Consider the following 14,726-nt stretch of genomic DNA (forward strand, 5'->3'; position numbering starts at 1 on the left):
CCCCTCCGAGGGGACCTTCCTCTGGGCAGGCCTGTGCTCCTGTCTGCAGCCCTCAGGCACTCACGCAGACAGCTCCCTTGAAAGGGCCCCGCTGGCCGCGCCCTGTAGCCCTGACCCTGTGATATGGAGTCCCTGTTACCATTCAGTTCTGTGCATTGTATGTTAGAAAAATCCAGAAGCTCGTCCTGTTTCCATGGTGACATTGTCTAGGTGAGTAGGAGGATATGCTTCTCCGCGGTGCACCTGGTCTCTCTCCTCCATCTCTGGTCTGCCCTCTCTTTCCCGCTCTTCCCCTGACACTTGCCTTCTTTGACCGTGCCCCCGGATTAATCTGCTGCATCCTGGAGACCTGAGCCCCTGACGCCGCCCTCGCAGCGCGTGGGGGCCTGCCAGCGTGATAGTCTGGCTCTCTGAGCCTGCTGCCTTGGGAGGAATATTAAACAGGTCACGTGGTCTGTGTCTTCCAGGTTTGTCTGATGGTTACATGAGATTATGTCTGTGAAGAGTTGGGTGTGGGATGCTCCATAAATGTTCTCTTTTTCTCTCTTTCCTTATTGAATGAGGTGAGCTCCCCGCTGAGCACAGAAGCATCTAGGTTTAATTTGGGCAATTCAGTTCACCTAATAAAGCCTGACGGACTGTTCTGTGTCTGCCCTGGACACCCTGCTGACCACACACACACACTCACAAACACAAATATGCACACGCACCCTCGCTAGTGAAGAGCCACGGAGCCCCAAGCCTACTGTGGTTCCAGCAGGCAGAGTCCTCACGCCGTGCAGGGCTTCGGGACAGGGGATGGAGAGGCTCAGGGATTTCAGGGAGGAAAGGACTCTGCCCGTGAGTCCGGGCTGATTCCCCGAGGGCCCGGCCCCTTCCCCACCCCGAGTGGTCTGGGGGTGGCCTGGCCTGGTACAGCCCTCGTGGGAGCCCGGGTCAGAAGCTCCCTGCCATCGCCCTGAGCTGGTGACGCGGAGGCCTCCAGTGGCTGAGGGCCAGCGTGGCCGGACCCGCTCCCGAGGCCTCGGGTCCTGTGACCGCCCCACGTGGCCGCAGGCTGCGAGGCGGGTGGAGCGTGTGTGGACGGAGGGCCGGGCAGGACCCCCATCACCTCTCATCGCTGCCCTCAGAGCCCCTGGGTCTCACGCTTGTGAACCCTGACAGTGTGGCAGCGATTGCACGGCAGGCTCCGGGGCCTGGGCCCTCGCTGGCGGAGCCTGAGGACTGAGCTGAGGGTCTGGGGCCACGGCCGGGCCCTCGGCTGCCCTCACCTGACAGGGCGTCCCCCCAGTTCTCAGAACAGGCTCTGCTCCGCTCGAGTGCCCACGTGGGGCCTCCCGTCTTCCCGATGCCCCTGGCAGCCGCCGGGCCGTCCTGCCCGCCCAGCCTCTCCCCCGCCCGCCCACCCCGTCGCTCCCGACCCCCGGCACCTCGCCGGGGGGGCTGGGCTTCAGCTGGTTTTGAGGGCCCTGGCTGTCCTTGCACGAGTCTGCTGAAGGAGAAACGAGCGGCCAAGTGGACCCGCATTCACGAACCTCGGCCGTCGGGGCTGTGAGGGCTCTGCGCTGTCACCCAGCGGCAGAGGTGGGACAGGCTGCAGAGCCGCGGGGGAATGGAGGACACTAGGGACTCTGGTGTCCCAGGCGCGGGCGGCACGGGGGGGGGGCACCAGCCCCGCCGTTGCCACACGTGCCGATTCAGTTTTCACAGAGAGCCCGTCGATTCCTCCGTCTCGCAAAGGGGAAACGGAGTCTCAGAGAGACCGAGCGAGCTGACCCGGCCCTTGGCTGGGTCGGGCAAAGCCAGGGCTGCAGGCTGTGGCTCCTCCCTGGCAAACATGGCCCAGCCCCATGGGGCAGTGGCGCTCCTACCCCAGGAGAATTTGGGGGACTTGTTTCCTCCTCCCGAGATGAAGTACATCTGCCCAGGACCCCCTGGCAAACCCAGAGTCCCCGGTGGAAGGCCCGGGACCCCATGGAAAGCCAGGGTCCTCTCCACAGACACCTCGGCCTCCTCTGAGTTTAGTTCCCGCAGATGGTGTTGAATAAAGACTCCTTTAGAGTGTGAGACGGAGGCAAACAACGGGGCATCTACTCCGTGTCCGCGACGTGTGAAGTCCTCGCTGGGTGCGTGGGCCACAGTTTCGAGCTCGTTCCTCATCACACCTTTGATACGTGCCCACCTGCCCGTGTTTCGGGATGAGGGAATCATAGTTTTGAGAAGCCTGGTGATTTGCCAGATCTCAAAATTAGTGATCAGCAGAGTCATAATTTAAAACAAGATCTGTTTTACTGAAAAATTGTGTGCAGTTCCTGGTCAGCCTCGTTATTCATTGATTCTTCTAAGACATCGGTGTTACGTCCTGGAGTCGCCAATATGCAGACTGTGTGCACTTTTGGTAACTGGTGACAGTTCCGACACCTGTTTCCCGCTGCAGACTCACTGACTGTCCCTTGCACGCACAGCCATAGAGCCCCGCGGGGAGCGGGGCCGGAGCTGGAGAGGACTGCGTTTGCAGGTTTCCCAGGCAGCGTTGCCCCGCTAATGAAGATAGGAAGCCATTGCCTTGATTACAGTGATATCATCCATTGTCACAGTTTATCCCCTCCCAGAGAATCTCAAGGAAATGTGCAGTTTAAAAGGGCATTAAGCTCCTTGGAGAAATGACTCATTCCAGGACTGAGGCAGGAAATATACCAGATGAGCCCGAAAGCTAGGAAGCTCAAAAAGAAAAACAAAAACAGACTCTGACAATGACTTGGGTGTGATGAAGGAGCACAGGAGCCACAGCTGAAGGAACTCCTCAGGGGCCAAGGCTGGCGCAGTTTGAGCAACAGAATAAAGTTGTGCTGGGTTATAACCCAAGGTATGAAATATATACCCAAAGAGCTCATATGGATATGAATAAATTATTCAATAAATATGTAAATGGAGGAGAATAGACAAATCTCTCCTGCAGAGGAATTCCAATTCATGTAGATATTCTGCCCCAGAGCACGTGGAACTAATTCTGACTCCTTAAGTGTGAGCTGTGTGCACTGACTTCTTCCAAAGAGGACAGGGTGGAAAGAAAGAAATGTGATATAACCTCACTGCCAGGAAACCTGGCAGACACACCTGAGCCAGGTCAACGTCACAGGGATGAGTCAGGTTGATAGCTGTACCCTAGACACGATGCGATAGAAACACCCCTTCACCTCAGAGGTCTTTGTTCCAAAACACATCACCCCAGTCTAATCATGAGGAAAACATCAGACAAGTCCCGACCGAGGGAACTTCTGCAAAATACCTGACCAGTTCTCTTCAAAACCATGAAGATCAAAGAAAACAAGGAAATTCGGAGAAACTGCCACCGTCCAGAGGAGCCTAAGGACAGATGACAAGTAAATGTAATGTGGGATCCTGGATAGGACCTCAGACCAGAAAAGGACACTGGGTAAGAACTAAGGAGTAAAGTATGGACTGCAGTTCCTCAGATGTGAGGAAGAGGGCAAAACTGCAGAGAGCGGAGTGTGGGTATGGGAGCTCTGTGCCCTCTTCACGACTCTTCTGGAAGTCTAAAACTTTCTAAAAATGGAAACAAAAATAAACGAGTAAACCTAAAAATGGGAATTTTAAAAAGAACCCTGGCTTTCGCATAGTACCTTGATGTCTTATATCTTTATTTAAAAAATGAACCCATCGCAGCGTAGATGTTGGCATGTTATGGGCCTCTGTGACCCGGGGTCCTCAGCCTTTTTCTTCATAGAGTCTATTCCTCCTTTTCTTGAAGTCTTAAGATTGGGGGCTGTAGGAGGAACAGGACCTACGCTATGGTCAAATAAGAAGATGTGAGTAAGAGATACATGCAGCGCATGTATCAGCTCACGTGGGCCCGGCTGGCGGCGCTGGTTAGCGAGGGGTCAAACGCGGGGGAGTTGCTGCCCCCTCTGAAAGTCCCCAAGCGCTCCAGGCAGCTGTGGATGGAAGAGAGGGGCTGGTGCGGTCCAGTGAGAGCAGCTGGGGTCGTCGGGGGAGCCGCCAGGCCCAGGCTTACTCTGCAGGTCCAGGTCTCACGGGAGGCCTCCGAGAGAGTGGCCGGCCGAGAACTTCTACGGAGGAATCAGTGGATCAGCCATAAAGAACACAGTTCTGTGGCCCCCATGTTCTCACTGATGGCCTCCTCTGTGCCCCGAGCAGCCCTGGGCTTGGGGAACACAAGGAGGAGAGGAGAGGAAAACAATAGAAAGATGAGACCTGGGGTCCCACCGAACTTTCCCGAACAGGCCCAGGAAGGAGGGTGTGTTCGTCCTCTGCCTGGTCCAGCTCTCAGCACTGGGCATCCAGCGGCTTGACCTTCCCAGACATCGGGCCACGTTGCGACGACCAGAGGCCTGGCGTGGCCCCTTTGCGCCCCTGCTGTCTTTCACTCCGCACTGCTGGCGTGCTCGCCTCTGCATCCGGAGCTGTGGGCGCCCAGGAGGTCCCCTGCGGCCCCAAGTCTGTAAACCCAGGATTCCTTCACCACATGAAGGTCGTGAGCCCATCGTGGGGACAACGGAGTCAGCCCCTGACTCGCTGGGATTTCTCTGGAGACACTGGCCACAGAGGGGGGTGCAGAGACATTGCACCTACGTGAGCATATCCCAGTCCTGGTTTTCTTGGCCAAGAAAAGCAAGATGAGAAAATCCTCCGTTGGTTCTCCCTCTGTGTCAGTCCAGACCCGCCTGTCACCCCCAGGCGGGTCCCTCCGAGCCTGTCCGCGTGGCCCTGACCTGCTCCTGGAGACGCAGGCCCGTGTCTCCAGTGTTCGTGTCCACTTCACCTCATCTTGTTTGCCTCCAAAGCTGAGCCGACCTTCGTTCTTTCTAAACGGGTGCCCTTGGCTCTGCCATTTCGATTCACAGCAGAGAGCCGTCAGTTTAATTCTCCAGCCGTACACTGAGCATTTCCTGTGTGCTGGGTTTGTTCCCCGCCCCCCGATCGTCAAGAAAATAAAGACGAGCAGGAGAGGAGAGAACTCACACTGACGGATTACCTGCCGTGGGATGTCGGGCTCATGGGCACATGGAAGAGTGAACCATCATTAAACTCTGAGAGGCGCCCTTTCTATTCCCTTTGGAGGAGAAACTGAGGCTCAGTTAGCAAGGCCAGTCCCCTCCCATATTCACAGTTAGGAGCTGGCCTGACCTGAATCGAAGCCCAGGGATGCAGATCCCAAGGCATAATTCCACCGTCATCTACACTCATCTACACCTAAGCGTTTTTAGTGCCGTGCGGGGTATAAGATCAGGCACAACTCAGTATAGTTGATTTGGATAAAATCCTTTAAAAAGGGGCTCATGCTGAAATGTTTCCCTTTCTCCAGTGAGAACTGATTTAGGAGAGCAAAGACAAAAATAGTGGGCAAGCCACCGCCTGAAATAGGAACAGAGTTTATCACCTATTGTGATGATAAGAAGTGTCTTTCCTTTATTAATTCATGCAATTGCAGTGAAAATATTTATTGAGCTCTCATACACCAGGTATTGTCTGAAGAGCTGGGGCCAAAACCCACAGGGACACTTCCCTCACTGAGCTTGCATTCTAGTGGACCGACAGGAAACGCACCGTTCTTCAAGTAAGTATGTGAGCAGAATTCTGCACAGGTCTGGAGAGGAAATGTATACCTTGCTCTCTGTGGGAAAAGAGCAAGGGCTCGCCCAGACCGAGGGCAGCCGCGGGAGCTTCCCTGAGGAAGTGATGGTCCAGACACGGCCCGCAGGTTGCATGAGAGTTAGTCCTGTGACGAGGGATGGGGGCTTGGAGGATGTAAAAGAGGTGTTCCAGGCACGCACAGCAATGTGCACCAAGGTTCTGAGGTGGCAGGAGAGACGGACAGAGAGAAGGCAGCGGGGCCGGGCTGCGGGCGCAGGTGCCGAGCGTGGCCTGCGGGGCTGATTGTGGACGTGACGCCAGCTCCACCCTTCCCTGCGGGGACAGTCTTCTTGCTCTGACAGTGCAGCTTCTCCCTCTAGGGCTGGAGTCTGCTTCCCTTCCTCCCCACCCCCGCATCGGGGCTGGCCTTGCTTGACCATGAGAGTATGGTGAAAGTGACCACAACTCAAGAGGCCACTGAGCTTCCTCCTCTCCCTCTCCCTCCCTCCCTCTCTCCCTCTCTCCCTCTCTCCCTCCCTCCCCCCTTCCTTCCATCCCTCCCTCCCCCTTCCTTCCCTCCCTCCCTCTCTCTCTCCCTCCCTTTCTCTCTCCCTCCCTCCCTCTCCCTCTCTCCCTCCCTCCCTCTCCCTCTCTCCCTCCCTCCCTCCCTCCCTCTCCCTCCCTCCCTCCCTCCCTCTCCCTCTCTCCCTCCCTCCCTCTCTCCCTCCCTCCCTCCCTCTCCCTCTCTCCCTCCCTCCCTCCCTCCCTCTCCCTCTCTCCCTCCCTCCCTCTCTCTCTCCCTCCCTCTCTCTCTCTAATTCCAACACAGTCCTGTGAACAAGCCCAGGCGGAGGTCCAGTTACACAAGCCAAAGCCGTCCTCGACCAGCCAGCCCCCAGCTGACACACCAACCGGCACAGATTCATGTGTGAACCCAGCTGAGAACAGCCCAGCCTGGCCCTCATTAGAAGAACTGCCCAGCTGACTCACAGATGCAGTAAGAAATAAGAGATTGTTGTTATTTTGATCTACTGAATGTTGGAGTGGATTTTTAGGCTGCAGTAGCTATTCCATCCACATGGAAGAGAAATAGGAATACAGCAGTGAGAACTGTAGGTCACAGTAAGAGTTCTGTATTTTATCTTAAGAGCAAAGGGAGGCCAGCGAAGGAGTTCATGCAGGGAAGTGGTATGATTAAACTGGTGTTCTAAAAAGATAATTTCTGAGCACTCAGAAGACAGCAGCTGTGCAGGAGGGTCTCGTTCTTTAACTCGGGCGTGACGTCACCAGTGTTCCCGAGGAGGCGGTCCCTGGCCCCTTGTCTCTTCAGCTTCAGCTGCCTGGGTGTTCATCAGCCACATTTTGTCTCTCTCTCTAGGTTTTAGGTCCTTGAGCCCTCAGTTTGCTCTGGGTGAGAGGCAACAGCTAAGGTCCTAGAACCCACCAAAATGAATTAATAATTAATTGAGTATTAATGAATTAATAATTAATAATTAACCAATCTCCCATCCAGCCATTCATTTACCCTTCCCTCCATCCATCCATCCCCCCAGCCCCTCACTCACCCATCCATCTACCCGCTCATCCACGCAACTGAGGATGGTCTCTTTATGTGTTTAGCCAAGTACACCCCCTCCATCACTCTTTAGACCCCGCATCTGTCACCTCCTCAGAGATGTTATTTTCCTGACACCCTCCACTCTAACTCCTATATTGTCAATTTTCCCCTCTCTACGGTCTTATTTCCAATAGAAGTAATGAAATAGAAATGTGACTTGTTTCTTTATCCTCTGAAGAACCTCCCTTGACTTTTCTTTGTCCTCCAGCTAACACCCCACTTACCTAGTTCCCTGGACAGAGGAGTCTACATTCATTACCTTCCTTTTCTCCCTTCCCGTATATCACGAGGAAAATGCTTTTGGTCTATGTTGAATTCTAGATCAGTAGATCTAAGTATTTAGGTATTCAGTAAATATTTATTGAATGAATAAATAACTGAAGTATGACACATACATTTGCTGAGCACTTACTGTGTGGGAAAATCAAATTTGTCAGATTCTCCTTGCCTGGGAATCCCTTCACCAAAACGGGAAGTGGGAGAAGTCCGAAAGGCCACGTGCAGGGTGGAGGACCTCCACGGCCACGTGCAGGGTGGAGGACCTCCAACACCACGTGCAGGGTGGAGAACCTCCACCGCCACTGATGCCAAAGGGCCTGCCTGGCTGTTCCTGCGAGAGGTGAGCTCAGGGCTCTTTCACTCCTTCTGTTATCTTGCAGAAGAACTGAGAGGTTCAAGTCTCAATCTCAAATCACTCCGGTAAGAAGTGATTTCATCTTTACTTAGCATTCATTTTGTGCCAGGGACTATTCTAGGCTTTTGTAAAGATCTGGGCTTGTCGTTAAGAAGTGTGGGCACCCCTCCTCATCAGAGCATGAGGAAGTGGGTGACTCCTCCAACGAGGGCTTGGAATAACCTCCAGCCCCATTGGGTCCTCACCCAGCTTTGGGGCCAGGACGACACCGGCCACCTGCTGGCCTCTTGGCTTCGTGCTCTGTTCCGAGGCCCCTCCACGTTACGTTCTGCATCCCAGCCTCTCAGCCTCTGCACAGATAAGCTTTGAAATGCGAGATGTTGGGAGCTCCCAGGCCCCAAATAGGGCTGGAGGGAGACCCACACTGAATATTTAATTGCTTCTCTCTTGGCTCCTGCTGAGCCTGTCCGGGTCAAGGTCAGCTCTGAGACTGGCTGAGTTCTTTAAAAATCACTACCTTTACCGTCTTCTCCAAGGGTTCAAAAGGAGGCTCAATTTTCGTCCCATTAATATTAATTCCTTTGCTATGGGGGCTTGTACTGATGACATATTTTCTTGTTAAATATTCATTGCTGGAGCTAGCAGTGCACTGCAGAGTCATTATTACTGGGAAAATTGGAGCAAATCACCATTAGCTGCTATTGACAATTGTCCCTGATTTGTCTGTCCGCCCTCTGAGAGACGGCCCCCTTGTCAGGAAAGGTCTGGCCGGGTGTCCCTCAGTGTCCTTGGCTTTCCCTTGGCTGTGCCAGAGGCCACGGGCCCACGGCACTGCTCGGAATTGAGAGCGGGTTCCCTAAATCCCAGTGATCCGGGCCCTGCCACATCTTCCTGCCCACATTTTTTGTTGGCTTTGCAAAGAATGGGCTGTTCAGGTGGGAGGGATGAGAAATGAGATTGAGAGATATGAAGGGAATTGTACGAAGGGGTCAAAGTCACACATTAGCTGGAGAGGGGCTGGGAGAAGCACCCGTGACACCGCTACCTGTGCGTAAGAATCAAAACGAGGAGTCTGTGTCCTAGAGAGACAGTCGGTTTAGATCCCTGCAAAGACCTTTGAGGTCAACCTGCTCGTTCCCCAGCCGTCAGTCGACAGGACTTGACTGAGAGCCCTCAGGATCTCCAGGCCTGGCTGAGGAGCCCCTGATATCTGCGTCTGCAGAGATGCCGAGTGAGAACCAGGCACAGGTATCAACGCAAGTGTAACACTGTTCACCAACCTGCAGACCCTCCAGAATGCTTTCAGTCACTTCAGTGTCTTAAATGAGGCAGAAGCAGGCTCTACGGCCTGCCTCCAAAGACCCAGATGAATACCAAGGCTTAGCAGGAACGAATTCCTTCTGGCACAGACTCCTGCTTGGGGAGAGATTGAGGGTTTTGGTGCTAAGAGTCTCTCTGGCTGGAGACCCTGGCCCACTGCCATCCCTGGTGTTGGTCTAGATCTTCCTTTGTTGGTCATTCTTGGTTCAGTCCACCCGTGGGCCTGCAGCCACCTGAGCTGCACGGAGGGAAGGCAGGCCCAGGTGCCCAGACCGAGCACGCCTGTCCTCTGTCTGTCTGTCTCTCTCCCATTATTGCTGCACAAATGCGAGGCCAGAGCAGTGAGACTTTGCTCTGTGACAACCAGTGAGTTCCCTTGAAATATCTCCTGCTGCCGCCACTGTTGATGCCACAGCACGGGGGTAATGACCCCCACGGCTGAAAGCAAGACCGAGTGTGATGTCTGAGCTGGTTCTTGACCTCCTGACCTTTGCTCATGGCTCAGAGTCTGTTTTCTCCAGGATCATTAGCGACTCCCCTGGACATTTTTCTCATAAAGCCTCTGGTGTTAATTATTGTCCATTGTGGCGAAATTCTGTCTTGGTCTGATATCTGTTAACTGGGGACAGCTACATGTAAAAGAATTAAACTGGACCACTTTCTCATACCGGGAACAAAAATAAATTCAAAATAGATCAAACACTTAAATGTAAGACTTGAAACCATAAAACTTCTAGAATAAAATATAGGCAGTACACTCTTTGACATCAGCCTTAGCAATCAGTTTTTGGATCTGTTTCCGCAGGCAAGAGGAACAAACGCAAAAATAAACAAATGGGACTATATCAAACTGAAAAGCTCCTGTACAGTGAAGGAAACTATAAACAAAATGTAAAGGCAGCCAACCAAATGGGAGATGATGTTTGTAAACAATCTATCTGATAAGGGGTCAATATCCAAACTATACAAAGAACTCATACAACTCAACATCAAAACAAACAAACAAACAAACAATCAATGCAATTAAAAAATGGACAGCGGACCTGAATAGACATTTTTCCAAAGAAGGCAAACAGATGGCCGACAGACACGTGAAAAGATGCTCCACATCACTAATCGTCAGGGAAATGCACATCCAAACCACAATGAGTTACCACCTCACACCTGTCAGAGTGGCTAGTATGAAAAAGACGATAAATAACAAGTGTTGGCGAGGAAGTCAGGTAAAGGGAGCCCCTCCTGCACTGCTGGCGGGAATGACAACTGGTGGAGCCACTATGGAGAACAATGTGGAGGTTCCTAAAAATAGAATTTTTATACAATCCAGCAATTCCACCTCTGGGTATTTATCCAAAGAAAATAAAAACACTAATTAGAAAAGATACATGAACCCCTATGTTCATAGCAGCATCATGTACAATAGTCAAGGTATGGAAGCAGTCTAAGTGTCCATTAAGAGATGAATGGATAAAGAAGTTTTTTATGGATACAGTGGAATATCACTCAGCCACGAAAGACTTGAAATCTTGCCACGTGTGACAGCATGGCTGGACCTAGAGGGTGTTGTGCTTTTAGTGGAATAAGTCAGAGAAAGACAAATACCACATGACTTCACTTAGACGTGGAGTCTAAAAAGCAAAAGAAGTACACGTAACTAAACAGAAACAAAGTCATAGGTACAGGGAACCAACAGGTGGTCGCCATAGTGAAAGAGGAGAGGGAGATTAAGAGGTACAAACCTGCAGCTACAAAATAAAAGTCACAAGTATGAAATGTACAGTGTGGGGAATACAGTCAATAATTGGATAAAGGGGGTAAAACGGTACGAACTTCCAGTTATACGATAGATGGGTTCTAGGGATGTAACGTACACATGATAGATATAACTAACACTGCTGTGTGTTATATATGAAAGTCGTTAAGAGATTAAATCCTGAGTATCATCACAGGGAAAATATATATTGTGTGCTACTTTTTAAACGTTGTATCTAAGTGAGATGACGGACGTTCACGAAACACTGTGGTCCTCCTTTCTTGACGTACGTAAGTCTAATCACCGTGCTGCACGCCTTACACTTCGGCAGGGCTGTAAATCAATTACAGCTCAATAAAAGTGCAGGAAAAAATAATAAAGCTGATGCCTATGATTTCCACCCTGTAGTACCACCCTGCCCTTCCGGATGATTTTAAAGTAATTATGATAGTCTTAACTTACTTTAATCTGAGCCTCTGTGAGTGTAGCCTTTCAAAAACAAGGGACTAGCTTCTTCCTTGGGGTGGGGATTACAGACCAGTTGTCACTAACGACATTGCCGCGTATATTTCCAAAGCACTGGAAAGGCCCTCCGTAGTCACAGCCAAGCCACTGCCCCCGTACATTGTGGACCCGTTGTGCCCCCGCTGGGCGTGCCCCAGTGACACCAGAACCCTTGGCGGGGGTGGGTTAGGAGGACGGACACAACTGAGCCGTGTCGGGTGGCTTTACTGTCGAGGCCCAAGCGGACACACGACGGGTCGCCCTGGGCGTGGGTGGCCCAGAGTCGTTCCCGGGGGTGCACGGAAGGGAGTGGGTTTTCCGGGGGCTCACATGGCTCCGAGCTGCTAGGGCTCTGGGAGAGAAGCAGACTCTCAGTGAGACCGAGCTCCCTCCCGGGTGCAGCGGGGACGGAGCGGCAGCCGGGGCGAGAGTCGCACCCAGGCTCCTTTAGAGCAGGCGCGCGGCACCCAGGAGCACGCCCACAAAGTGGAGACAGCGTCGCACGCGCTGGGCGGCATCTCCGGAGAACACGGCGAGCTCGCGAGGAGGCAGCGCGTAGCACAGCACCCGGCACGGGCTACCTGAGTGTGTCTCCCGTCCACGTGTGGCGGCTTCACTTCTAACCCGGACGCGGACGTGGGACTCAAGCCCTCCGGGTCTCAGTTTTACCTGCACAGAATCTCGGGCCAAGGGGTGGCCTGTAAGGACACTTGGTTTTATTTTATGAAAAATTTATTTGCCAAACCGCCTGCATTAAATGGACTCTCACAACTAGCTTCTTGCTGTCCCTGTAATGAAGGAACGGGGTCTTTGCTCCCGTCCTCACTGTGGTACGGCTCGGCGCACGGTGATGGATGCAGCCACTTGCTCTCAGGTAGTGACGCAGAGTGGCGTAAGCTAATTATGCACTCTAACCTCAAAGCGGCAAAAGCTCACAATATATCATGATAATGCCCCTGTATTTCATGGAGGGAACCGCTGCTGAAATACCAGGTTAATTATGCATGCAGTTAAGAGGACCGTGGTCTGGGGAGGGGAGGGGGTCAGGGGAGACCCTGTCGAGCCAGCTGCCTCCACCCCAGGGCCGAGGGGACTTAGTGTCGTCTACTGCCTAAGTGGCCTTTATTTGTACGATTATACAAAGCCCTTACTGGGCAAAGCAATTTATGCTACACGAACTATATTCCTGGATACTGCCTCGTATGAATTCACCAAAAGACGTAGGAATTAGTAGACAAGGAAATACTGCCTGTGTTTTTTACAAATAAGGAAACTGAGGCTTGGAAAGATCAAACCTTGCTGGCAGTTATGAAGCAGAACCAGGACTCAAACCGAGTCTTTGAACTTGGGTTCCTTCCAGGACCACGTGGCCTGGAGGGGATTCTTTCTCTTTTTAAAAAAATTTTTATTTATTTATTTATTTTTGCTGTGTTAGGTCTTCGTTGCTGTGCGCGGGCTTTCTCTAGTTGTGGCGAGCGGGGGCCCCTCTTCATCGCGGTGCGCGGGCCTCTCACTATCGCGGAGTCTTGTTGCGGAGCACAGGCTCCGGACGCGCAGGCTCAGCAGTTGTGGCTCACGGGCCCAGTTGCTCCGCGGCACGTGGGATCCTCCCAGACCAGGGCTCGAACCCGTGTCCCCTGCATCGGCAGGCGGATACTCAACCACTGCGCCACCAGGGAAGCCCTGGAGGGGATTTGTAAACACGGGAAGGACAGAAGCCGCACTCCATCTATCCCAGACCACGTAGGTGCCACCTTCTCCACCGGTGTGGATTTTCCCTCTATAGCCCACACTGCGCTGTTTACTGCTTTAACCTTTTAAAATGATTTCCAAGTTTGGTCGTCCCGTTCCTGGCATCTTTCATGGCCTGCATGAGTCACAGCTCACCGTCTTGCCGTCCGAGACCGTGGTTGGGAGCCTCGGTTACCGGGTGAATCTGTGATGCTCCCGGACACTCGCTGTTAGAACTTGTTCCCAAACCACCGGGGTCCAGGTTAGGTCCCCCCGCGCCTCCGCCCCGCCAATTCCGTTCTCGTTTGTCTTCCACTGTCGGTTGTTTTCCTTGCTGCTGTCGGTCTGTCGGCCTTTACACCGCTGGGTGTCGTCACAGCCTACCTGGGGCCCAGGTACGCAGGTATGCGGCAACAACACGGACCCCGGCAGTCAGCGGGGGTTCCACGCAGGCCCAGGACTCTCTCCACGGACAAGCCGCGCGGCTTAGTTCCCTTCCGACTGCTCAGAGCCGCCCTTTCTCATATTTCGGGTCTCAGCTGTGTCTTTGACCGATGAGGGCACTGAGTGTGGACATCCGTGTCCTTGCCACCAGTGTGCCGTGACCTGCGAGCACAAGCGGCCGCTTCGCGGTGACGCGCCCCCCAGGTGGACGCAAGCTGCGCGCGTGCGCCACGCGAGCGCTCCTGCAGCGGCGCCCGGAGGCGTGGCGTCCGGGGGGCGGGGCCTGGGCCGCGGGCTCTGCCGGCTGGCGTGGACGCCTCCCCCGCGCTGGCCTGTTGCCAGCCGCGCCGTGTCCCGCCCTCCCGTAACAGGAGGGCTCCTCAGGGCCACAGTGCGAACCGGGGCCGGTGAGTCGGGGCAGCGGCGCCCAGCTGCCCCTCCCTGCCCGAGGACACCAGCTCAGTCAAGGCTGGAGCCGAGGGAGACAGGGAAGGACACACCGCCAGCCCCGGAGAGCACGGAGGCAGGAGGACACTAAGGCGAGCCCCGGGGAGCCCGGCGGGGAGCTTGTGGGACCAGGAGGGACAAGGGAAACAGACGGGGGCCTGGGGGGAGGGGGGCAGGCCGGGCTCCGTGGATCGAGGTCTCCAGGTTCCCCAGATGGGGTGCTCACCGCAGCCCTTCAGCCCGGGGATGGGGAACGGAGGGAGGGGGGCGGCCACCCCTTAGGGGACGCGTTCGCCCATCCGCCCGCCCGCTGGAGCTCACCGGCTCCTCTCAAAGACTCCTCCTTCTTGCAGGCGACAGAGCAGGGTCTGGGCGCCCGAGGTGGCACGGATGGGTAGGAGCAGGGCACGGGCCGGGCCCAGGGTGTGTTCTGCTGCATCCGCACAGGCCTTGCTGAGTCCTCGGGGCGCACGTGACGCAGACACACTCCCTTCTTGGCCTCTGACCGCACCTAAGTGCTGTCCTTAAGAAACACAGGCGTGAGTTGGTTACACCACGCAACGCTTGCTCTTTACTTGAAAACGTTGTTTAATTTCTCCAAGCCCCTCTTTCCTCATCTTGAAAACAAGGTAGTAACAGCCAGTCACCGAGCTGTTGTG

General features: G+C 54.0%; 1 protein-coding gene across 2 annotated transcripts in view; it reads left to right on the forward strand.

The window, feature by feature from the left end:
• Positions 1–14,726, forward strand: part of EIPR1 (EARP complex and GARP complex interacting protein 1) — a 445,878-nt gene that overhangs the window by 347,433 nt on the left and 83,719 nt on the right. The window contains exon 9 of one of the 2 annotated variants that reach the window (XM_067008229.1): positions 6,446–6,563. The exons of the other annotated variant lie outside the window; for it this stretch is intronic. Within the exon in view, the coding sequence (XP_066864330.1) occupies positions 6,446–6,548 (103 nt within the window). The 3' untranslated portion in view covers positions 6,549–6,563. Of the gene's footprint in view, positions 1–6,445; positions 6,564–14,726 lie in introns of those variants that run through there. 2 annotated transcript variants of the gene reach the window in all.

Source organism: Kogia breviceps, chromosome 11, assembly GCF_026419965.1.
Source record: "Kogia breviceps isolate mKogBre1 chromosome 11, mKogBre1 haplotype 1, whole genome shotgun sequence".
Classification (NCBI taxonomy): domain Eukaryota; kingdom Metazoa; phylum Chordata; class Mammalia; order Artiodactyla; family Physeteridae; genus Kogia; species Kogia breviceps.